General features: G+C 32.4%; 2 protein-coding genes across 2 annotated transcripts; one reads left to right on the top strand and one right to left on the bottom strand.

Annotated features, from left to right (window-relative positions):
• The first annotated feature begins 14,544 nt into the window (after nucleotides 1-14,544).
• LOC132744697 (ras-related protein Rab-24-like) lies at nucleotides 14,545-19,498 on the top strand. The gene is made up of 7 exons (XM_060733469.1): nucleotides 14,545-15,074; nucleotides 15,624-15,692; nucleotides 16,505-16,651; nucleotides 17,031-17,130; nucleotides 17,654-17,704; nucleotides 18,599-18,667; nucleotides 19,193-19,498. The coding sequence occupies exons 1-7, from the start codon at nucleotides 14,967-14,969 to the stop codon at nucleotides 19,282-19,284; spliced, it is 636 nt and encodes a 211-aa protein (XP_060589452.1). The 5' UTR covers nucleotides 14,545-14,966; the 3' UTR covers nucleotides 19,285-19,498.
• Nucleotides 19,499-22,388: 2,890 nt separating this feature from the next.
• LOC132744686 (uncharacterized) lies at nucleotides 22,389-25,560 on the bottom strand. The gene is made up of 3 exons (XM_060733448.1): nucleotides 25,213-25,560; nucleotides 24,092-24,197; nucleotides 22,389-22,985 (listed from the first exon to the last, which is right to left on the bottom strand). The coding sequence occupies exons 1-3, from the start codon at nucleotides 25,546-25,548 to the stop codon at nucleotides 22,588-22,590; spliced, it is 840 nt and encodes a 279-aa protein (XP_060589431.1). The 5' UTR covers nucleotides 25,549-25,560; the 3' UTR covers nucleotides 22,389-22,587.
• Nucleotides 25,561-25,874: the final 314 nt, after the last annotated feature.

Genomic DNA, 25,874 nt, shown 5'->3' with positions numbered 1-25,874 from the left:
GTTTATAAAAATTTATGCGTAAATTTGTAAAAATGCAGCTCTCTTTTCTTGTAAAAAAATACTTAGCGAACCTTCTTTGCTTAATACTACGTGTCTTGTCTTTTCAATTAACGGATCAGCATTGTAATTACAGTGTAACTTCCGAATTCCGGAACTTCTGAAATCCGGAAACTTCTAAAAACCGAACAATTTTTTCGGTCCCGATTTTTTCCCTTCTTTTTTCTATTAATAAAATACTTCTGAATTCCGGAACTTCTAAATTCTGAATTCCGGACGATATTTTCGTAAAATTAGAGTCAAATCAATGCAATTTTACCTCCAAAAACCGGAAATATCCAAAGGTGTGAAAAACATTGTAAATCGAGAATGTTTACCCTGCAGGAAGATTAAATCTCCCTATCGATTGTTTACCAATTAGCGGTGATCGTGTAATTTGACACACGTTAAAATCACAAACTGTGAAATGGTATGTTTGAAGTGATGCGGTTAATTAAAGTAATTTACGGCAGTCAGTTAATTTGAAGTGTTTATTAGCGGATTAAATGACAATTAGTTGGGACAATGTATGCATCAAACGTCTTTAGGGATTTTATTGCATTTGATGTACAAATCAATCAACTAGCATCGGACAATATGTAAGTTTATGCAGTTTAGGCACAGTAACAAAAACGAAAACGAGGCTCGAAAATATGGCCGCTTTTTTCAAATAGTGAAACTCGAAATGTAAAAAAAATTGGTGTTTGCGAAGAAAACTGGAAAATATTTGGATATATTGATTTGGAAACTATATTTGTTTAGTATCTTTGATAATACTTAGTGATTTTATGGAAATAATCGTGAAAATTTGGACATTACTGTGAAACTGTGAAAAAACTGTGAAAAGTCATGGCTTCTAACGATACTGGTAAGAAAACTTGCGGACAAAACATAAACAAAGGTAACCATTCAACAAACCCTGCAAGCTCGCCAGGGTCAGATGGTGTAAATAGAGCCCCCCAAAACAGTGCAACATTCATTCCACCTTATAGCGGGCTACAATATCCATTCTTGCCACCCTTCCACATTCCAGGAATCCCTGGGTATGCGCCAACATCAAGTCCTCTTCAGACATACAATTATGACAATACAAATTCAAATGAAACATTATATGATCTAATGCGACAAATGTCCAACAGTATGCAGTCTATGGACAGTCGCTTGAAATCTATTGAGCAAAATGTAGATAAAATATCAAAAATTGAACAAAATGTTGCTTACCTAAAAGTAAATGTGCAGAAACTCGCGGAAGAAAATAAATCCATGTCTACTAGAATAGCTCACACAGAAAACTCCTGCTCATATATAAGTGGTATTTCTGATGATCTGCTTAAGTCAAAAAGTGAGACCGAAGAATCTGTGAGGCAGTTAAAGGCAACCAACAAAAATCTTCAGTCGCAAATCGATGAACTCGAACACAAAAACAATTATTTAGAAAGTAAACATATAGACATGTATAATAAATGCCTCGACACACAATGCGATGTCCTGAAAAATAACCTCATTGTATTCGGTGTAAATGAGGCCCGCCGAGGATTTGACCAGGATCAAAATGCACCTAGAATTCAACCAGAAATCCCAGAAGTTACCATTAGAAAAACCCTGAAAGACAGTATACAAAACAATATTGATATAAACAAGGAGGCCCCAATTGACGTAGACTCCATAAAATTCTCGCAAGTGAAAAGGATCGGTGATCCTGTGAAAGCAGCAGAGTCGCATCGCCCGAGACCTATAGTGGCATCATTTGAATCATTTAGTGATAGAGAAAATGTAAGAAAAGCAGGCATACTATTTAATAAAAGTCAAAAACAGATTAAAATTCATGAACATTTCCCCAGAGAAGTAGAAGATCGGAGAAAAAAATTGTATTATCCTGCTCGAAAACTATCAGAACAAGATCAAAAGGTTGTGTTAGTCAAAGATCGTCTTTATGTCAATAATAAACTGTTTGACCCACAAACTTACAAATATACAGACAAATTTGGTAACACTAAATTTCTAGCAAAGCCACAGCCTCCGGCATACGGCGATAGTAACCGATACATCCATCCATCACATATTAACACTTCGGAAGGACCAAGTAATATCCCTGTACAGGGACACGCTCATTCACAAGACAATGGTTTCAAAAACACATATCGTTATAAACCGAGCATACAAAACCGGAAGCGTTTGGATTCTTCAAGACCTTTGGATTTCACTACCCCAAACCGGTATCAATCACTTGCGGTATTAGACCGCACCGACCAACAGAAACGGAAAGTTTGTTCCCCACTAGATATAGAGTTTGTAACAAAGCGTCTAGATGACAGTTCTTCACCGAGCTCCCACGCCACGACAATTCATGGAAACTTCTCGGGAAAAGAAATTCCGTTAGTTTCTTTATTAAATGACGAAATAATAACAGATTCAGTTAATGAGAATTTGCCAGTAATTACACCGCCCGCGCCTCAAATAGTGTAGGACAGATGTGGAGAGTCACGTGATCAATTTAGTGACCTAGTAAACTATTATCGCAGTCGACAGTGTCAGTTTTGCTATACAGCAGATATTGTATGTGAAATGCTTGAATGCACGTGTAAATTTTACCGTTTAAATAACATCTACTGTTTACAACTATTCTATGTAAACGCCTGTTTGATTTTGTATTGCACTTTTCATCGTATGATCTTCAATATACATAATCAATTTGTAGAAACGGCATACTATCACCCATTAGAATATAAAGCAAAGGGTAACCCGTCTAAATATGAATACCCCAACAATGTAAATATAAGAAATGATAACTTGTTTCCAATTGAATGGACCGGGACGCATACTGTTAATTTCTTACCCTTGTTTATTTATGCGATCACGTATTTTCAATTTCTCTTCTGTAACACACATTGTTTAAAAGCTCAATATCAATTATTGATTGTCATTCAGTACATATTTTATGTAATTAGCTATCTAAAATTGTGTTGCGCATTTTTCCTGACATATGCGTTGTTATTTTTCTTCTACACAACGTTAACAGATTTTCTCATGTATTTTTGTTACTACCACATAAATTTTAATATGATAGGACGTAAATTCCATTTTCATATCACCACCATATACTGTTTAGAATTGTTGAATCTAATGTTAATTTTACAAAATTTTGTATATTTTGGTGTGACTTTCTGTAGCGTAATTTACAATATGATTAATTTTTATATTCAAAATCAATCAATTGCCATCCACTTTTTTAAACATGTATTTTTGTCTGAGGTTACGGCATTACATTTTGCGGAGTACTTAATTAACGGTTATCATACTATAAGAGCAAAGATAGAATTATATCGATCTTGCTTTGAATTTTTGACATACTATCTTAATGTAAGAACAGTGCCATTTGGGAAAGAAGAATTATATTTTTTTGCTAATAATAGCTCTAACTGCCACACAACATGTGTTTGTAAATATGCAAAAGCAAACTTGAATAATAATTTATTGTGTATACCATGTTTTCTGCACGAGTGTATGTGCATGTACGTTTGCTCATTTATTCATCTGCATCAACATTTATATTATACTTTGTTAGAATTTGTTTATTTTTACAATGTACTTGTATTCTTTTTTTCAAATATGTATCACTATAGTATCTATAGCAGTAATGATTTTAAAGAAGCCCAACTAGTAAATAACATAGACGTAAATAAAAACAACATAAACAATAACAACGTAAATGATAATAATAATAATAATAATAATAATAATGATGATGATACAAATAATAATAATAATAATAATAATAATAATAATAATAATGATAATAATAATAATAATAATTATGATAATAATCAAATTGATGATAATAATAATAGAAGTAATAATAATGGAAATAACGATGATAGTAAAGGTCTACAGAACAATACAATATCAAATAAAATTAATTGTAATCTTTCATTTCTTTCGCTGAATGTTTGTGGGTTGAAATCAAAGATGAAATGTCCTGAATTTACTGAAATGCTCAACCGATATGAAGTAATTGGATTACAAGAAACAAAACTAAATGATCTGGATCATGTCGAACTCTCTGGTTACAAACTTCATTTTAAAACAGGAAATTTAGTAAACGTGCTTCAGGCGGAATCGCTCTTGCTTACAGATGTGCTTTGTCGAAATATGTAACTGTAATAGAATCAAAATCTAACCTTGTTCTTTGGTTATCTCTATCGAAAAAAAAACTTTTCAAAACTGAATCAGACATTTTATGTGGTGTGGTTTAACATACCACCTGAAAGATCAGATTACTCGGTCGAAGACCCGTTTTTTAGAGATTCAACTAGAAACTGAACAGTTTATCAGATAAATACACGTACCATTCATTGTTCGGTGATTTTAACGCTAGGACCAAAAGAACTAAACGACTACATTGTGTTAGACACCGACTTTTTTAAAATGCAAAATCTTCATGAAATATGTGATGAGTATAATGCGGAAATGCAAAAATTTGATAATGCAGAACATTTTGTCGAAGCGTCGTAGAAACTGTGATCATATTGCAAATAATTATGGTAACAGACTTATCGAATTTCTCCAGTTTAATAATATTTATATCTTAAATGGCAGAACAAAGGGAAACGAAACAGGAATGTTAACTTTGTAAGTCCTCTAGCACAGTAGATTATTTTTTTATGCAGTTCAAATATTTTCAAATATATAAACAACATTGCAGGTATTAGATTTCTGTCCATTGTTATCGGATGCTCATAACCCCTTTAAGTTTAACACTAAACATAGAATTCCTAAAAGTACTGAAACCGATTCTAACGATACTCCTGACATAAGATTATGGGATAACTCTAAAATAAATGAATTCGTACTTAATATAGATTTGAATGAAGTATGTAGACTATCAGATAAGTTGGATAATCAGGAAATTAAAGACAATTTTAACCAAGAAACTGTGGATAATATCATGTCAGATATTGCTTCTTTATTTCTTCGATCATCAAAAAAACATCTTTTGGTTCTATGCGCAAAAATAAAAACTATAAATAAATGAAAAATCGTCTGATTTCATCGACGTGGTTTGGGCATAAATGTCGAACTGCGCGTAAACAATTCCATAAGGCTAAATACCTTTATAAATTGCGAAAATCAGAGACAAATAAAGAAAAAACCTTAAAACAAAAAGTAAAATGTATAAAGAAACCATGAAACTTTTTTTATAATAAAGCTAAAAATAAAAATATAGATAAATTAAGAAAATTAAAACATTCTGATCCTAGAAAATATTGGAAAATTTTAAAAGGTAACAACAAAGAAAAAGTAGAGTGTTGTATTAATGAATTGTATTCTTATTTCAAAGAAAATAATTTTGCAAGCAATATAAGCGATCAAATACCAGAGGTTCACATTCAAACGCAAAATGCAGAAATAAATGAAACGATCAACTGTCCAATAACTAAAGAAGAAATATCAAAAGCAGTCAAATCTCTAAAAAAAATAACAAATGCATGTGGAATTGTTAATATTGTAAAATGAAACACATTAAATACTCGTATCAAATTTTTAAAAAACATTTACCTTAAACTATTCAATTTGATTTTAGACAATGGCACAATCCCGGAAATCATGGACCATTGGACTCATAAATCCAATTTATAAAATAAAAGGTGACAAATCCAAACCAGAAAATTACAGGGCCCATAACACTGCTCAGTTGCTTTGGTAAATTATTTACTTGCATTATCAATAACAGATTGACAAATTACGTTGAATCAAAATGATATTTTAACATAATTTCTCAAGCTGGTTTTTCGAAAAGGTTTTTCAACTCAAGATAATATGTTTATTTCTTCAACATTTAATTCAATATAATAATAATAACAAAAAGAAATTATTTTGCGCTTTTATAGACCTTAAACAAGCTTTTGATACTGTTTGGCGAGATGGTCTTTGGAATAAATTAGGTAATTATAATATCATGGAAAATGTTTCATTTTATTAAAAAACATGTACAATAATATTAAATCATGTGTTTAAATCAAATTCAACTGTATCAAGTTTTCTTTCCATGTAATATTGGTGTAAGACAAGGCGAAAACCTTTCGCCTTTCATGTTTTCTCTTTACCTAAATGATCTACACATTTTTTTTGACAATAATTACTAATATAAATGGAATAGTTTATACCTGATAGTGAAAATACAGATGATATGCAGACTTTTTTAAAATTATTTATCTTACTTTATGCAGATGATACTGTTATTTTAGCTAACAGTGAAGATGAATTACAAAAAACTCTCTGATTTATATGAAGAATATTGTGATGCTTGAATCTAAAGTAAATATTGAAAAATCTAAAATTTTAATTTTCTCAAAAGGAAGAATACCTCATCAATTCATTTTTCCATTTAATAATCAACAGTTAGAAAATAGTGCAAGAATATTAAGTACCTTGGAATATATTTTTAGTAGAAAGCGGATCATTTTTTAAATGTAAAGAAAACATTTATCTACACAAGCAACTCGCGCTATGTATAGCCTAATTAAAAAATTCAAATAGATTAAGTTTTACCCCATAGATTTACAGATTGACATTTTCAATAAAACAATCAAACCAATTCTTTTATACGGATCTGAAATATGGGGTTTTGGAAAATTATGATATATTGAAAACGTGTTTCAACTTAAATTTCTTAAGTATATTTTAAATTAAAAAAGTCAACCCCCAAACTATATGGTATATGGGGAAACCGGTTGTACACCTCTCTCTATAGATATTGAAGAGAAAACTATTGCATTTTGGTCAAGAATATGTAATGTTAATCCAGATACATTGCCCAAATAAATTATCTTAATAGTTTTCAAAAAAATGTAGTTAACATAGCTAAAACATTGGGCAATGAATCATTGAAAAGAAAATTACCTTGGTTTGCTATAATTATTAAGGAACATTTTTATCAAATGGTGGAATGATACATATTATGGACGAACCATCATTTTCCCAAACAGTAAATGGCTAAAACTTTCAGTACGGGGACAAAAATTAAAAAGATCTGTTTATTAAACGAAATGGTATTGCTAATGTAGGGAAAACTCTTCTAAGGCTAGCTTCTATAAACTTTTTTTAAATGCAAAATTTGAAAGAAGAATCATTTTTATAAACCTTGCCAAAAGTCAAACAATTCCTATATTTCATTGATACGTTTTCGTACTTCGAAACCACCATCTTCCCTCGATAGAAATCGGAAACTGGGCAGAATTCAATTAAATTGATAGAAACTATGTACGCGTCTGGTTAAGTTATAAGATTAGGCGACGAAATTTCATTTCTTATTCGAATGCAAAATCTTTTGGAAAATGAAGCGGTAAATCGCCTTTTTTAAAAACCCTATTATTTTTAGAAAGGACCCAAATATTGAATCCCAAAAACATCTGAATTTAACACTGAAATACTAACCCAATTTAACAAGAAAACGTCTTTGGCAAAAATTAGGTAAAATTTGTTAAGTGTTTTCTGATTCCTCCTTTTTAGAATTTAAGGCATTGACCCCTTACTGTTTAATGCATTATAATATAACTTTCTTTTCTCCGAAATATCAAAAGTTTGCTGCCAAAGTCTCTGTTTATCGTTTTTGGGTAGACCCAGTGGCCACACATTTTATAGTATCCCCGCATTTCAACTAGACCACAGATCTTTGATTTTTTCTAAAGGAAAGGTCAGAAGAAGTTGTCTAGGTTTAGAAATATTAATCAACTCCAACTTTCGTATCTCAATATCTAATGGTATTTTCACTATATGAAAATGTGTTATTTCTTTCTACATTATACAAAAGAAACTATTTTTTCCTTTTGGGCCTATGATATATAGCCTTTCGCTAATTAAATATTGTAAGATCGTGTGGGAAACTGTGGCCTCCGAACACCTTTGTAATAGGACTCAACCGTGAAGTCGGGGGTACTCCTGTCTCCCGACCGCCATTGGGAAGTCGGGGGACAGGAGTGCACCTTTGCACGGCCCTGGGGCGCGTTTTCATCGCAGGAAGACCTTATGGAGGGCTTCCATGCCCCAGGTCGTGCTCTGATTGAGTTCAGGTCCACGATAGAGTAGACGGAGACCCCAGTTTTTCCCGCCGATCAGAAAGTTTTTTCTAGATCATATTCAAATTCACATCTGCATAAACTAAACACTTGAATATTACCTAACACTTAAAACTAAAGGGAAGTAAATGCAACAACATCTACGTACAAAGCCTTTTTTTGTTATCTCCCCTCATCTACTATTCGCATCTCTATACCATAACTTTTTAGACTTCTCCTTTTTATACCTTAAAAATGATTCGTATGGTTACTTAAATTTTTGTAGTATATTCATCTACGTTAAAAATATTTGATTGTCGTTACGACTATTGAGCAGTAATCGTCAATTTAATACTACACATTGTTGAAATAGAAAGTATACATATATATGTGTGTGTGTGTGTGTGTGTGTGTGTGCGTGTGCGTGTGCGTGTGCGTGTGCGTGTGTGTGTTTGTGCGTGCGCGTGCGTGTGACGAGAAAAAATGAAAAAATACCTTTGAATGTAATACTAGCTTTCTTTATTATTTAATATGTTTTAGTAATATATATATACACAACAATTTTGGCTCTCCACGTACCTAAAGACTGGAAGCACAATTCTATTATATTTTTCGCTAGTATGTTAATTAACTGTTATTTGAGCCTCATTATACTTTATTCATGTTTATTACTCCATTATGTCATGTTTGTACATGGAATGAGAGAATAAAATGTTTTTTGACTTGACTTGACTTGACTTGCAATTAACGTTTCTACAAACTGGTAGAAATTCAAAGGCATTTGCAGTATTAAATAAAGTGTTAAATATAAATGTTTTCCTTTCCTTCACATCTTTATTTTGATTAAAAGACTATTATATATGATATTACAGTAATGGCCACATTTTCCTTGACATTTAATTACATTAAGTGGCTTAGTCTTGTCCACATTATCCGAAACCTCTGAATTCCGGAAACCTCTGAAATCCGAACTTTTTGACAAGTCCCATGGGTGTTCGGTTTTCAGAAGTTACACTGTAGAATATTGTTAATAACTAATTATAAATGATGCATGAATACGAAAAGTCTGCTTAAAATACACAATGATGGGTTAAATAAAGGTAACTATGACGACGTTATATCCGAGAAAAAATATTAATAATCCCTTAGCTTGTACGTATACATGTTTTGTATTAGTATATATTTGACTGAAGTTTATTATTCCATTCCATATATTAATTATAATCAAACAAGAATCCTCTCTATAAGCTGATTAAACAAGAACAGATATGATTACAAAGCCTACGATTTACGTGACCATGTGATTTATCAATATTCCAAAATAACTCTCCGTCATTGCCTATTGCAGGAGATGGAAAATAGAAGCACCTTAACATTAACTGATAAAATAATTAATATACAACTTCGCTGTTGTGCCATATATGTATAGATCTGCAAACAAAATGCAAAAAGTATTATACACAGGGCATAACAAAATCTCTTGACCTTATTGCATGAGTAAAGCCGAGAATCTGAAACAGTTATTTATATTTTTTGTCTGGAATACTTACATTTTCGTTAAGTACCATTCCATTAATAAGAACACTATGACTATGCCGGCTGATTTGTACAATATCGTCGTATTTCCGGTCCGCGGGGCACTCGAACAACTTTGTCGTATTTTTGTGTTTTTGCCTAGCGCATAGCAGCGCGAAAGTACGACAAAGTGGTCACACCAATACTGATTAGTTCCAGGAAACGGGTTGGTTCATTTATGACATGTTTGCAAGTACAACTTCTATCGTTCAAAGTTAGTAAATTACACACATCCATGGACATAAAGTAATCATAAATGCGTAAAATAAAACGAGCATATTTTACTTGGGGATATACTTAGTATCAAAGCCTGTTATTGGGTGTAATTTTAACCAATCGTTAGCATTGGTTTATCGATATATTCACTGCCTGTAGTCAACGGGTAGTCTACAGTTTTAACCAATCGCGCAAGTCTTTGGCAACATGTATAAAGAGGCAGTTAATATGTTAGTTATTATCTTTAAATATAGATAAATATATCATACGAACGATGGTCAAACAATGAATACAACTATAGATACCGAAAATTTAAGTGAAGATAGTTCGATAATAGATGATAGTGTCGTGAAAATACTGACTTGGATTGTGTCAGGATTAGCCGCAACAATTGCATGTTCTGATATAGGTGTTTTACACATATTAAAACGTTGCAAAAAGATACCAAAGCAATGTTTGAAGTTATATTTTAGTTACATTCTCGGTGATTTGATCGGAGCAGTACAATTTGTTACTATGACTGTGATAATAACTGGTTTCACAGTGGAGACGGATCTAGCCTATTGTATACGCATTGTTTCCTTTGCAGTTTTGCATAACATCTCATCCGCGTCAATAACCGTGATAGTTTTAGAAAGAGTTGTCAGTTTAAAAGCACATCTAAAATATCAAGAGATATTGAGACAGCTGAACATTACTGTTTTTATTGTATTTGTGTGGGTATTTCATGCCCTAGTAGGACTCACTTTGACTCTGATAAGATTTTACAAACTTTGTAGATTTAAATTGTCAAACTGCGACCTGCATGACGTGATTAAAACGACAAAATATGCATGTGGATTGATTATGATCATATATGACGTCATTTTGATATTTGCTAATATCAGTATCATACGGGTAGCGAGACGCCAAGCAGTGGAAATAGATGCGCTTACACCAAGCGCTTATATATCCAGATCAATCGAGAGTGTAAGCAGACGACAGGTTGCTGCCTTGAAGATAATTATTAATCTTGTAGCTTCAAACATACTTCTAAAGGCACCAGTTATTGTAGTCACGATAGTCAGCACAATTGACCCAGCTTTACGTGACACGCCCGTCATGAGGTCATTCCGTTCCCTTAGCTACTTGTGTATTCAAGCGAATTCATTCATCAACTTGTTTCTATACATTTGGAAAATGAAAGAATGCAGAATGAATTTCCTGTCATTGGTATCAAAATTCTCCAGTAAATACGAAAAGAAAGCCCAAAAGCTACGTTATGAAATTTTTGACATTCCAGTCTCGGAAAACCGTTCAAATAACAATTAGAACAGTGGCGTTAACCAACATTGACATTGGGTCGAGTATCTTAAATATACGAGCCGCGTCATGACAAAACCAACATAGTGCGTTTGCGACCAGCATGGATCCAGACCAGCCTGCGCATCCGCGCAGTCTGATCAGGATCCATGCTGTTCGCTATCAGTTTCACTACTTGTTATAGGGTTTGTAAGCGAACAGCATGGATCCTGATCAGACTGTGCGGATGCGCAGGCTGGTCTGGATCATGGATCAGTGCTATGGAGGTGTTAACGGCATTTCATTGAATAGCGTTTGTTGTTTTTGCTGTGCTACCTCATCAACCATCACCTGATTTGTCAATTTATTATTATTTTAAAGAATACTGCATAGCTGTTTATGAAATGTTGATTTTTGCCAGTTTTCTGAGATTAATAGACTCCTTCCCCTTTAAACCCCTTACATTGACTAAAATTCTGCTTAGGCAGGTGCTAGGGGCATAAACAGCTTGTCTTAACTACTGCCGTCGATAAATAAGCTTAATCAAACTGAGTCTTGAACATTTTCATCAAATCAAGAACCAAGAAATAATAAATCAAAGCACAGAAGGCGCTGAATTTGTTTTGGTCTGAGACTGTCAGAAAGGTGAAGGTTGTAGGATTATAAACCAATTTGTTTGTATAGTGTCACCAATGCTGTTTCCAGTGTTATAACTATAGTAAATTGACTAATTGCAACACTGATATTCAATTCAATGTTTATTTGGCTTAAACAATTAAAAAAAAACCATGAGTTGTCTGAACTGGAATTTGAACTCCAGACCTCTCGCTTCCAAAGCGAGCGAGTAAACCCCTCGATCACGGGGAGTTATAAGATAACAGCCTGAAGAATACTTTATTATTCTAAATTAGAGTTTGTAACACTTATTAATTTCGATATACACGTATTTTGTTCATGGTAAACCTGTTGTTTAACACTGAAGTAAATAAACATGCCATGATGGAGCTGAATGTAAGCATGTATATCTATAAGAATAATACAATATTGAACTATTTTTTCGTTACGAAAATTAACGCGCCTGTCATTTAGCAATCTTTACGCAGTGATCTCCCCTTTATTTTTCGGCGTTAATGTACTCGTACATATGAAGGGAAGTAACCGCTTCGAGGAGTTTGGACTAAATAAGAATATCAGGGTCAGAAATTTCGCTACCATTATTTGTTTGGTCTGACTACCCAAACAAATAAAAATTGTTTCATATGTCTTCGATTGAAGTTGTTAATCTTTAAATACATGTACACTTATTATAGGAAAACTCCGAGATGTTTTTTCCGGGTTGGCAATCCTTAGGTTTCAAGACTATAGAGTTTAAGCCTCATCTACTCTTCTGTTGTGACCTAACATCACCCGTGTCAGCAGCATACGCAATAATAAATAGTTCTAAATAGTCCCTACTTTTACAGAATTACTGTACGACTGTACATTTACAGTGCGTCTGTGAGAGGCCACACGATATCGACGCCAAATTAATATTTAATAGACTGACCAAGTGCTGCGTTGTTAAAGTATTTAATAGACAAATTATTCGACTATTTTCTTTATCTTTTACGTCTTTTCACGAGATAAAAATAAAAGTCCAACCCCTTGACAGAAGTGTTTGCCAGCCTTGTAATTTAGGCAGTTAGTGTATGGGTTTTTGTATTAAAAACAAAGTTCAAAAGTTCAAGGTCAAAGTCATATTTGAATTATTCATCATGTTGATTTTGACATTGGGGTCTTTAATTTTGTTCAAGTATGAACTTTATCTGTAAATAGAAAAAAAAATAATATCACAGAAAGTTTGAGCAAAATTCAATCATTCAACCTTGATGATTAAGGCCATTTTAAGGTCATATTTAAACAATTTGACATAACGGTTTTGACATAAGTGTTGTTTTGTCCAAACATAAGTAAAGTTCGTAAATAATAAAGAAAATTATCATAAGTTAGGCATATTTCAATAATTTGACCTTGACTGTCAAGGTCACTTTAATGTCAAAGCCATATCAAATGTTTTTAACATGTTTGTTGTGTCATAATTGTCGTTTTACCCAAACTTATCATATCTGTAATTTATTAAATAACAAAGTTATGGCCAATTTTAGCAACTTGCATTTACTTGACATTTACGGTCAATGTCATTTAAAGGTCAAAGTAATATTTTAATAATTTATTATGTTGGTTTCGCTACAAGTGTTGTTTGTCATAGTATGAATCAAATCCATCAACAAATATAAAAATTATAACAATTTTAGCAAAATTGGTGATTTGACCTTAATGGTCAATGTCATTTAAAGGTCATATCAGTTTTTTCCCATTTTGCTGGTTAAGTAACATGTGTTATTTTGTCCAAGTCTGAATGATATCCTTAGATGAATAACAGAGTTTCAATCATTCTAGCAAATTCAAAATTCTTCTTTGAACGTCATGATCAAATAAATGTCAATGTCAAGTTTCATCAAACCATTAGAAGGTCATGTTCCTATGGTTATTGTGTCCATCTAAGAAGACTACCCATTTCTTCATTGCAAAGTTATATTATAGCCACTAATAGCAAGAAAGTGAAAAATATAGTAATATGACATTCAACGCCAGGACCATTGCAAATTCAAGGTCAAGTTAAAAGGATTTTCCGGAAAGGTTGTTGTGATCAAGTATGAAGACAATCCATTCATAAATAACAAAGTTATAACCAGTTATAGCAAAAATCCAGCAAAATTCAATAATTTTACCTTAAACAAATTAAGCTATAGGTCAAGGTCAAGATCAGTTTGATTTTCTTGCAGGCCTTGTTTTAAATGTTGTTGGTCAAAGTATGAAGGCAATCCATTCATAAATAACAAAGTTATAGCTATTTAAAGCAAAAATCAGACACAATTTTGAAAAATGACCTTGAATGACAAGGTCTTTAATGAATGAAGGTCAAGTTCAGTAGGTTGTTGTCTCGAAGTATAAAGGAAATACATTGAAATAATAAAAAAAATAAGAAAAATTATCTTATTCTTTTACTTTTTTTTGTTTTACACTTATATACTTTAAGCAATATTAATGGATGTCAAAATATTAATGGATAAACTGCATGTTTAACTGATTAACAAAAAAATGTTACTCTCCCTTTGCAGCGTATTGAATAATCCGTTACTGGAAGTGAAACATTCAACCGATGCACAGGAGAGTAAAAATTGGTACAAAATAAAGTACCCATTACATTAAAATATTGCCTTTAAATTTCTTGCTATTATTTACGCTGAGAGATAACTATCTTATTTGATATAACCTGATCTGGCTAATAAGGAAGGAAAATTCGTTTATATTAATATCAACACGGATATACAGCTAACGTTATTGTCAAATGATAAGTTATCTATTCCGGTTAGTACAAACCACATTAAGTTGATTTTATTCATTCAATCAGTCAGTTTCATCAAACAGAGACTTCTAGAATCGTAGCGGCAGGAATGGATAATTCTCACTCCATTTAAAATGTTACAGGAGTTTTTTATCGATAATATTAAAATGAAAGTTATCTAGTTTCGCATGAAAGGATAAAACTGTGGAGTATATATTAGAACATTACTAAATCACAGTATTTGTTTCCCTTTTTTGCTAACAAACCGGGATTCAGAATGTTTATATGAAATTACGTGTAATGATTTAAATATGTAAAGGTTATTCAATTGTATCAAACAAGGAAATAGATTTAGATATTATGAAAGCAAAGACGATGCAGCGGAAAATAAATTAGTGGAAGAAGAACTTTAAAGTATGGCAACAATAGATTGTAAAGTAGTGCTTCTTGGAAGTGCAAGTGTAGGAAAAACTTGTTTATTAGATAGATATCTCCACGGGCAGTTTAGTATGAATACAAATGCGGTTAGTGAAATATTTTCTATATTCTTTACATATCCTTCAGTCCTTTATTGTTCACATGTCATATAGTCCTTTTATGTTCCATTATCATTTAGTCCTTCATTATTCACATATTTTAGTCCTTCATCGTTCATATACTTTTTAGTCCTTCATTGTTCAAATATCCTAACTCCTTTATTGTTTACATATCCTTAAGTACTTAATTTTTCACATTATACACATATCATTTAGTCCTTCATTCTTCGCATATAATTAAGTCCTTCATCGTTCATATATCTTTTAGTCCTTCATTGTTCATATATCCTAACTCCTTTATTGTTTACATATCCTTAAGTACTTAATTTTTCACATTATACACATATCATTTAGTCCTTCATTCTTCACATATAATTTAGTCCTTCATAGTTCGTATACCCTTTAGTGGAGATCACATATTCCGTATTATCACCATAGTAAATTACTAAGGCTATTAAGTTATTCTCTTTTGATTTTTCTTAATTTCTTAATGGTTATGGATGTTTCAATAATTAGAATAAATTTCTTTGATTACAGACAATTGCAGGATCGTTTGCATCTAAGAAGGAAGTTTTGCAGAACGTTTCAGTCATTTTAGGTTGCTGGGTTTGTATGATTTTATATTATAAACGATCGTTTTACATTTTACTAGTATTCTTCTATGTGTACATTTAATTACATGTACAACATATGTATGTCACAGTTCAGTAACATTCAAGTGGTTGTTTAGCTACTCTGCACTTAAAGTCTGGTTTAAGTGTTCTTTTCCTATGTGTCATCAATATTGTTACAAATCCATTCTCGTAATTATTATTGAAAGAATGATGCGTTGTTTAAATTTTAATAAACTTTGAAATCGCCAGAACATTGATTAATATATTATACTAAAGAATAAATACACAAATGAATGATGCGCTTGTTTCAATCCTAAATAGAATCGTGGAAGGAAAACCATTCCATATGAGCTTTCGAGGTTAACGTAGTGTCGGTACTTCTTATAAGCCCCCCCCCCCCCCCCCCCACAACCGGATGCCTTTTACTTTTTAGTATACAAGACAGACTCAGTCTATGAAATCAAAGTACAGAAGTACAGATGGGCTCGCTATATTACCTTTTTTCACTTACCCAAAAAGTGATGATATTTTCCGTATTTTCACTCTTGTCTTATCGAACTACTTTCTTCTAATTTTCATCCAATACACAAAATTTAAGTGAAAGTCTTTCAAATTGTAATGTCTAAATAGAGAAAAATGTATATTATAAACAGAAAATTCAAGATTTTTCTAAAATTACATGATTAATTTTCATCTTATGCTACCACCACTCATGAAATATTTATTTTCATACCTCTCGATGAAAATAAATCCCGTATTTATAGGAAAAAAACTTGAATATCCTCTATTTATTGTTTTCTCTAGGATACAGCTGGTAGTGAACGCTATGCGTCAATATCCCGGATGTACTATCGAAATGCACGTGCAGCTATCGTCTGCTTTGATTTGACAGATAGGTCAACATATGAAACTGCCAGATTTTGGGTGTCAGAAGTTCTTCAAGAAGAAAAGGTTAGGCTCTAAATCCATTATTTTAAAACATTTTAACACATAGTAAAGACATACAGTAATGTTCCTTTAACCATAATATATTCATAAGTTAGTTTAAGAATACTCAGTCTGAAAATAAGTACAGAAGCTTCCCTATTTTCGTAACATAAAATACTATTTCACATTGCCCTCACATATCAAATTGTAATGTCATAAATGTCGAAATCGGTTTTTTCCCAGAAGTGACAACGCTGTATGAATTGTGTATAAGTTTATAAAAAGTATGAAAAAGATACTCTACTATGTAAGTCAATACATAAATTTTAGACATTATCATTTAACACATTTAACTGCTTTCTATATTTTTATTAGACTTATACAAAACATTGTATGTTTGCAGGACTGTAAAGTATATTTCTGTGGAACAAAATATGATTTGGTTGAAGATAAACCAGAACTGCGACAAATCGAAAAGAAAAAAGCACAGGAACTTGCTCATGGTAGTACAAAAAGAATATTTAGATTTTCCTGTATTCAGTCTTGAAACACTTGTTTACTTACAATATAATACATAAATACAAATTTTGTAAACCAGGGGATAGGGGTGAATGGGGCAACATAAATAAAATTGCTCTACAGAAAAAGCATCTCAAAAAAAGCTATTTATTAAAAAAAAACCTGAACCAATACCTTGATAAACCCTATTCTAAAAAAACAACAACAAAAACTATTCATTAAGGAAAAAATGGGCAAAATTATTTATATGACTTGAGTCAATACTTTGAAAACCTGTGTACAAATTATCAAAAATTTATTCATGAAAAATAGTGAACTATGGCATGTTTTCAAAATCTCAAGAATCTATCATAAAAATAACTTGAGCCAATTTATTGATGGTCCTTTTACGAATTCTCAAAATCTTAACACACGTTTCCTAAATCTCAAGAAGTAAAATGTTGTACAATTATAGAAAATATCAACTAGTAGAACATTATTATTAACGTTTATAGAACACTTTTTCAGATTTACAGACAGACTACTTTGAGACTTCAAGTAAAACCGGGGAAAATATAGGTAATATCTCATTTTCTTAAATCTGTTTACTTTTTGTACAATGCATGACTTAATCTGCTATATGTCTGTAATGGATTTTCTCGGCTTTGATTTTGGAACAGTCCATTCAAAGTTTAAGGGTTTTTAATATCAGAATATATTAAATGAGCTACAATTAATTATAAACAGCGTAAGATGGATGTACGGTCTGGCCTGGCTCTATACTGGCGACAAAAAACTAATCACTTCCGGTTTCGGTAGACTAAGGTCAACAAAATTCAGAACATTTTAGTGAAAGTAGGTTGTGGCTATATAACGCAGCATGCTTCCAGATTCATGCTAATTTTCATAAAAATTTAAAAAACGTATTTATGATAAGATATTGTGAAGTGAATAAAGAAAACAATTTACATATTGCAATTCGAAGTAAATTACCAAAACGAGGTCAATATAAACAATAATAGCCCTTACTGGTTTAGTAATGCAGTAAAAATATAGTGATTTATACTGCAAAATCAATATTTTCACTTTTCCCAAGTTTAATTTTTCTGAAATATTTTGGCTCATCTGGAGGCATGCAGCTTTAAACAGCAAATTCAAGATTGTTTTCATTTGTTTGTTTTCTTTTTAATTGAATGGACTTCTTTAAAAAGGACGATAAAAACTGACTTGTCGAAATACCATGCATGGTAAAAATATATTCTTATAACTTAGTGCGTCATTACAAAACACAAAACGTAGTTATTTAGAACTCTATTGTAATATCAATTTAACATTTCCAAGTTGTGGAAACATTTACCTATTCGACCATTAATTCACATATGATTTACCATTGCTTCGTTAGAGTATAGTAATTGACGAACTGTATTTGCTGTTTTAGAACTATAGTATGAAATCTATGTTTTCCCGCTTCAGATCAGCTTTTTAAAAAGATCGCAAAAGATTATTCTATTTGGGAGGATAACGAAGCGTGCAATAAACTACGTAAGCTATTTTTCTATTAAAGTATTTATTTTCTTCAGTTTTATATTTTAGTTGAGGGAGGTTTGTGTAAAAAATATATTTCGTTTGTTTGTCCTTTTTTCATTTTCAGGTAACTGTAAGGTGTTGAATTTATAATGAATTTATAATTGACAATGTTTCAAAAGTCATTTAAAACTTTACATTTTTGACACTTCTGCAAAAATAACAAACAGTGACCATCTTGTTTGAAAAATATTGACGATTCAAGTTTAAACTTTTTATAACATCTATATAGAAGAACAACAACTATGTGTTCAACAGTTAAAGATGAGTTTCACTTATTTCAACGACAGATTTACAAGTATATATAAATCTGTACTAATAATTACCTAGATAACGTTCTGAACATTTGTGCAAAAATAAGGGAGGTTAATCAAAAATAATAAAAAGAAATGAAAAAAATGGCCTCCATTAGGAAACTATACGGATTGGAGGTTCTGCATTAGCCATCTAATATCTTACAGTATCTTTGTTGATATTTTCCAGTCGTAAACGATTCCATCAGACTTCATCATTCAAGTTGGAAGAAGGATCCGCGCGTGCGCAGAGAAGGGGAATCAAGTTGTTGTCTATGGTGATGATAATACGAATGTAATGTGCTGTAGACAGTGTGGTCTGCCTGGATTCCAAAACTTCTATTTTATTTCTTATATTCTAACAATTTAAATTGCTCTGTCGCCTTTATAAATTGTTGATTTATCATTAGTCGTGATTTAGATTAAACTGTTTTTGTTATACATGTAATTGTTACTGCTAGCTTATGTTAGGTATAATAAAATGGATATAAGATCATTCTGGGGATGGTAGTGCATTAAATTAACCCGAGGGATAAGCACACGCTGCTACAAGTAGTTATGTGGGGTGTCGTTCTCGATCTCACCAGCCTCGCGAGGGTCACAATTTTATTTAGAAGTTACTATGTCCCTTTGTTTTATTTAATAAATTTTGGAGTGGTCAAAGAATGTTCATTATTTACAGGGTGATCTTTGTTTGAATGCTGTCTTTAACAAAGGTTTGACTGTTCTGCTTTTAGGTTTGATACATATTTTTCATGGTAAAAGATAATTGGCATGACTTAAGTACGGAAACAAGTGTTATATCTCAATCACTGTGAGAATTGTCAAGGTGTGTTGTTTTTGTAGCAGAAGTTCTTTAACTTGAGGCTGTTCGAGACCTTCAATGAGAGAAGTGTTGAGTTCCTTAAAGAATAGAAAATAGAATCACCAGTTTTATTTGATACAAGAAAATCAAGCACAGCATGAGTCATATTTGAAAAATTACCAACATTATTAAATTAAAGTCGAAAAAGTACGTAGTCCCTACACAACTAGCCTGTTCATGGACGGTACAGTGCAAGCTCCCGTCCACGCACAACGCCCCCACACAAGCACCGACTTATGCAGTATTCAACATGGTGAAGTTTTGAATCAAGAGATAGATGTGTAAATACGGCGCTGATCATGGAAGTTTCAATGTGACACGCATGTGTCATTTAATTAAGAGTGGCGTATGTTGTCCAAACGTGTTGGAAATTGGCGAAGCTAAATAAAATGGAACTTTCAAAGGAAATCTGAGACCATGAAGCCTTTATATTATAGAAAATTATCAAAAGTCTAATTGAAAATAGCAAGCAACATTTAGTTTATTGACATCAAAAGGTGGATAACATGTAGAAATCCAAAACTTCTGCTAGCAATAGCACAGTTCAGCATCTGGATCCGAAAAACCGAAAGTATACCTGTTGCATCGGCATTAATAGATGTGGAAATGTAAAAAAAAATGTCTATTCTATTCTATTCTATTCAAATAAAAAAATATTTTAAAATGTAAGATATTGGTGAGAAACACGTATAAAAATGGATAAGTACTGGAAATCATGGTTGTAAAACACTAAGAGCAACTGTCACAATATATGGTGAAAATCAAATACTTTGCAATGTACCTCAAGTATACAGTATGCTGATATTAATGACACGTACACAGCTGCAAAACGTATATTGGACTCTGCTTGCGTATCGTCCAATATAGATTTACAGTTGTGTACTCGTCAAGTAAATTTCAGAATTGTACTAAACTAAATATAATAACCAGATATTATTTCAGCAAAAATCAACACAATGTCTAAAAAGTAAAGAAACACTTTCCTAAAAATGTGTATTTTTGGAGTACTTGAACTTCTAAAAAGCAGACTGCTGTTCTATATTTATACATGTATATAGTTTGATAATTTCAAGTGAAATTAAAAAGTAGATATTTGTGGAGTTTAACTTATAGCTTGTGAAAGGCGACACCTGACATACTCTGATCGTCAGTATTAAAAGCTTATCTGTAAGAAATAAAATAATGAGTGCGGATTTGCAGTTAAACCAAATAAATCACATTAAATGTAGTGTTGTGTTGAAATAGTGCTTGGACGGTTTTATAGATCAAAAGGCTAAGCTTTGGTCAGAACGTAATGAATTCCCCTTTACTACAAAGAAAGAAAGATTTACAGTAATACAGTTACGTGTAACAATAATAAAGTTTTACTTCCGTATGATCAAAGTTGTTCTATCATGTTGAAGTGATGTAACAGTAAGTGTTTATGTTAATTTGACAGGATGTTAATTTTTTAATATACATGTATTATACCGATAACTTTTCTAATGAAAATACTGTTATTTTCAACTAAAGAAATATATGCAGCCGTAGGGCGTTCGTGGCCGAGTGGTTTAGTTCGTTGACTTCAAACCCATCACCGCCTAGGGTTCAAATCCCAACTGGGATTTTGGATTATTTAATGAGAGGAATTAAGCTATCCAGTTGGATTACGTAACTCGGGTCCCTGTTCGTTGCAAAAATTATGCACGGAAAGTCATCTGAGGTCTTCATCCACCAGTAAAACTATAAAACTATTAAGTCGCCATAATATCTTATACTAGCTGTGTTGGTGCAACAAAAATAATAAATAACAAAAGCATGCAATATAAATAAACGAGTCTGGTGTCACAAATATTTCATTTCCTTTATATGGGGGGAATAAGGTATCTGATGTCAAAATAGTGAAAATGGTGATACAAGCATGAAACTTTCAGGAAATCATCTTTAAACCATGATAAAAGTGCTCATTAGGACATGCAAAATCCTTATTAGCTTTTAAACATTAAAACACACCAACACAGTAAGGTCATATAATGAATTTCCAGCTTTAAAGGTGGAGGAATACCTCTGGTGTCCGTCCGTGCACGAACGGGATCCCGAGTAGAACCACCGACAAGGGAAAGTCGTGTAACGTTACCATTGCGGCATTTAGCGGCGTTGCGAAATATAACGGCACCACAGACGGACTATAAAATTTTAGTCCTTCTCCGTTATTCTCTGAATTCGAACTTTACTTTGGAAAAAGTTTGACAGTATAATTATGAAGGAGAAACATCCAGAAAAGAGTGCAAATTCATTGTACATTACTATCGAATTTGTATACTGTCAAAGAAGCCCTGCTCTTTGGCCCTACTACGACTGAAAAATAAAATGTTGACAAGAGTTCTTATTGATTTTGTATGAACATTTATTTGATAAATAATAAGATTTTATTCTAAAACAATCTTTCATCTGCTATACAAAGCTAGGCCATGTCGGATCATGTATTCCACACTAATGAACAACAATATAAAAATCAAGATTTTTTGGTTTGTTATCGCGTAAGATACTAAATATTACCAACATAATTATTTATGGCATTACAGACCTTCCATTACGGACCAATTCACTTTAATTAGAGCTAATAGGCAATGGGTACAGCTTGTTTCTGTTGCCGTTGTATTTAACCTCTGGTGTTATTTGGCGAGAAAGAAGCACAATTCAATGGAAATTATTGATATGAATGTTGTCGTCTTCAACCATCAAATATCTTCAAAAGACACGGTTCCATTGTTTCTGCGTGAACTAGCACTATTAATATCCGGTAAATGTGCAGGTAGTTGGTTTTGTGATTTTTCATTACAATCCACCAACCATCTTGCAATACGTCTATCTTTATTTACTGGTTTATGATAGTTATAATAATTGAGCACATTTTCTGTCAAATTTAATGGAGCATTTAGCGTAGGTGATGGGTTTATATTTTCATGTTCAATATCGGACATGATGACGTCATAGGTGTTCTGCTGAGTCGCCGGTTTGAGCTTTCGACCAGCACGATCTTTCATCTTGAATACGGGATATCTTGGTGTTTTCAGTTCAAAATCGTCAAAGACAACCTCTAAATCCCCTCCGTCGGCAGTGCCGGCATTCGTTTGATCTGGCAAAAGAGTTTTAAAATTTCATAAAGATCTTTCATCGATATTAGCAGACTTATCTAAAAATTATAAACACACTATTTTGATAATAGAAAAATGTAACTTATAGTTTTTTATGTTACATGTGCTTAAATTTATCCGGAGCACTGTTTTTGCGACGTTCCACGACATCATAAACAGGCTACAATTCCAGAGAAATGCGCACTATTATACGTAGGTGTGTGCTGCTCTGGAGATCAATATATAAGTCATTATTTATGACAAATTGATTTGTTACATTTAAGATATATCAAAAAAGGTTTCAAAATTGTCAGTGATAAAAAAATGTCTCTGCATAATTCCGCAAACTTCTAGGGCAACCATTATACATGTCAACTAATACTAATAAATCAAGTTTGATAAACAGTGTCTTAAAGTGTAAGAAAGCAACAATTGTCAAAAAATTAAATGTAAAAACAAACAAACAAAACAAACAACGACAAACATAAATGTATTGGTGTAACTTAATTCAATATTTTTATGCGCATTTAATAAAAAACAACTGCCATTCCTAATTAGATAATAGGATTTGTATTTAAATTGATCGTGATAATTCTTTAGTACAATTCCAAAAGACTTTGAAACAGTATTCTCCTATCCAGTTTGTTTGTTTTACGCCGATTTCAACACAGTTCTGGTCACGTACCTCGGCTGTCGGTCCACCTTACCGGCTTTCTTGGATAGCTAACCAGTAATTACTAATTTCTCCGCAAGCTACCGACTACATCTGAAGTAGCAGTGAGAGATAATGACCATTAGACAGACGCGTTGCCCGTACTTATGTTATCGTAAACATTCAATCGTATATCCTGTAGTAAATTATTATCAGATGTTCACAATGTAACCATTTAGACCGGAAGTAAGTTATTGGAGCATTTTTAACGGTCGGAACATTTCGGCTACAGTATCACTATTCATAATAACAGTCAATAAAATTCTTTCTTTTTTTCTTCTTCGTGAATGAAAATTTCTTGATATTATCATAAAGAAACAATACAAATTGTTGTTTTTATCCGAAGTTTGACGGAAAGAGCCGAGAAGACGCGATTGGTATGTCAATACTACTTACCCCACGCAGATCGTGCTGTAGGTTGAGGGGCAGAAGGCTCTACGTGTTTATTAAATTCCGAATCAACCGGCATAGGGGTAGGTGCTCGATTTATGTCCAGTTTCTCCTGCGTTAGAAAATTAATAAAAGAATAATTTTATGTTTACAATCAACCATGTGTTCATTTAAAGCAGTATATATGTCTCCAGATTCATGCCAATTTTCGTGAGAATGTGTTACAAAGTAAAATTTTGTCAAGTGATCAAAGAATGTAATTTACGCATTGCAAATACGTAAATCATCAAATAATGCTCATAATGCCTTACTGCGTTAGACATGTATTAGAAATATGGTAAAACATACTGCAAAATAAGACATTAATCGCACATAACATGTAAAATATTTTCTTGAATTGTGAATTTTTTATTTATCTATTTACAAACTTAGTACAATTTTCTAAGATCTGATTGTCTTCATCTGGAGGCATGCATGCAGCTTTAATGGCAGCTCATAGCTTGGTGTAACAAAAATGACTTCGTAACATCATGAGCAGAGTTTGATATACTTTCGATATGGTGTTAAGAATTTTTCTAACTAATGTACGGGGATAATACAAAACAACAAAATATTTTGACAAACATGTTGACTATAACATGCCTGTGCATATTTTGATGTAAACTGCAACAAATCATGTTCTCATTAATATCAATAAGGAACAAAAGTTGAAACACATAACTTCAAGAAACCATTTTTTATCTCTTATAATCATTTAGATTTACATTTTGTATATCCAAAATAATTATTTTTTTTGAAGTTTTGATAAAACAATATCAAACGATATTGCATTTCACAGTATCATCTTTGACATTTGTAAATTGGTACTAACATAGGCGGTTCCGTGGTCACGTGTTGGCACCAGGACTCAAAAGGTTGAGTGAACAATTTTTCGCCAGTGACTGTTTAACTGGCATTACTTGCATCCTTTTGGACACCTTTCTTTTTTTTGAGTAGGGAGTCCCTATTATTTCATCAAAACTAAAAAAAGATTACCTGCACATATTGTGTGTATACCTTTGTTACGTTTATTTCTATAAATAAAGAATAAACATGTATAAATAAACACATAAAAAAGCCTGACAAACCTTTCCCCTGTATCTTGACATCACGGGAGATTCATTGAGGCAAAGTCTCTCAATATCAACCGGTGTGTCCGCGGGTATACATGGCCTTAACTGACCATTCATGCATTTCTTCGGAGTTGCACGGCCCGGATCTGGAGTCCGGCGGAAGTCATATTCATGACCAGGCGCTGGGACACGCCCTGCAAACGTTTTATTCCGTTGAATCAATATGCGTTTCTTAGTTTGCTCATGTTTTGAAATAGAAGGAAATCCTATTGGATCTTTGTTCGCTTTGGAATGTGATATCCCATGACTATCCAAGGCATCGACTGTGTCCATTTTAAACAGTCCCGCCATAACTTTTTTTAGATTATTTGATTCCCTAAACAACAATATACAAGCACTTTTGGTGAATTATACATAGTTCTAATAATATAATTATATAATTATATTCCTTTTCAATTAAATCGCGTTTTATCAAAAACTGTTGATAATTTTCTGGATTATTCATAAAAATAGCACTAGATTTACGGTGTACATGATATCTGTCCAGTTACTTGAAACCAGGTAATTAAATATTTAATCCACTAAAAGCCGATTTAAATTAAAGGACGAAAATTAGACTGCGCATGGTTCTATATATATTACATTAACGTTTTATTCTGAGTATTGAATGAAACGTA

Source organism: Ruditapes philippinarum, unplaced genomic scaffold (assembly GCF_026571515.1).
Source record: "Ruditapes philippinarum isolate M1 unplaced genomic scaffold, ASM2657151v2 ctg308_1_1_1_1, whole genome shotgun sequence".
NCBI classification, from domain to species: domain Eukaryota; kingdom Metazoa; phylum Mollusca; class Bivalvia; order Venerida; family Veneridae; genus Ruditapes; species Ruditapes philippinarum.
Note: the sequence above shows the minus strand (reverse complement) of the source record. Positions and strands in the feature narration are given on the sequence as shown.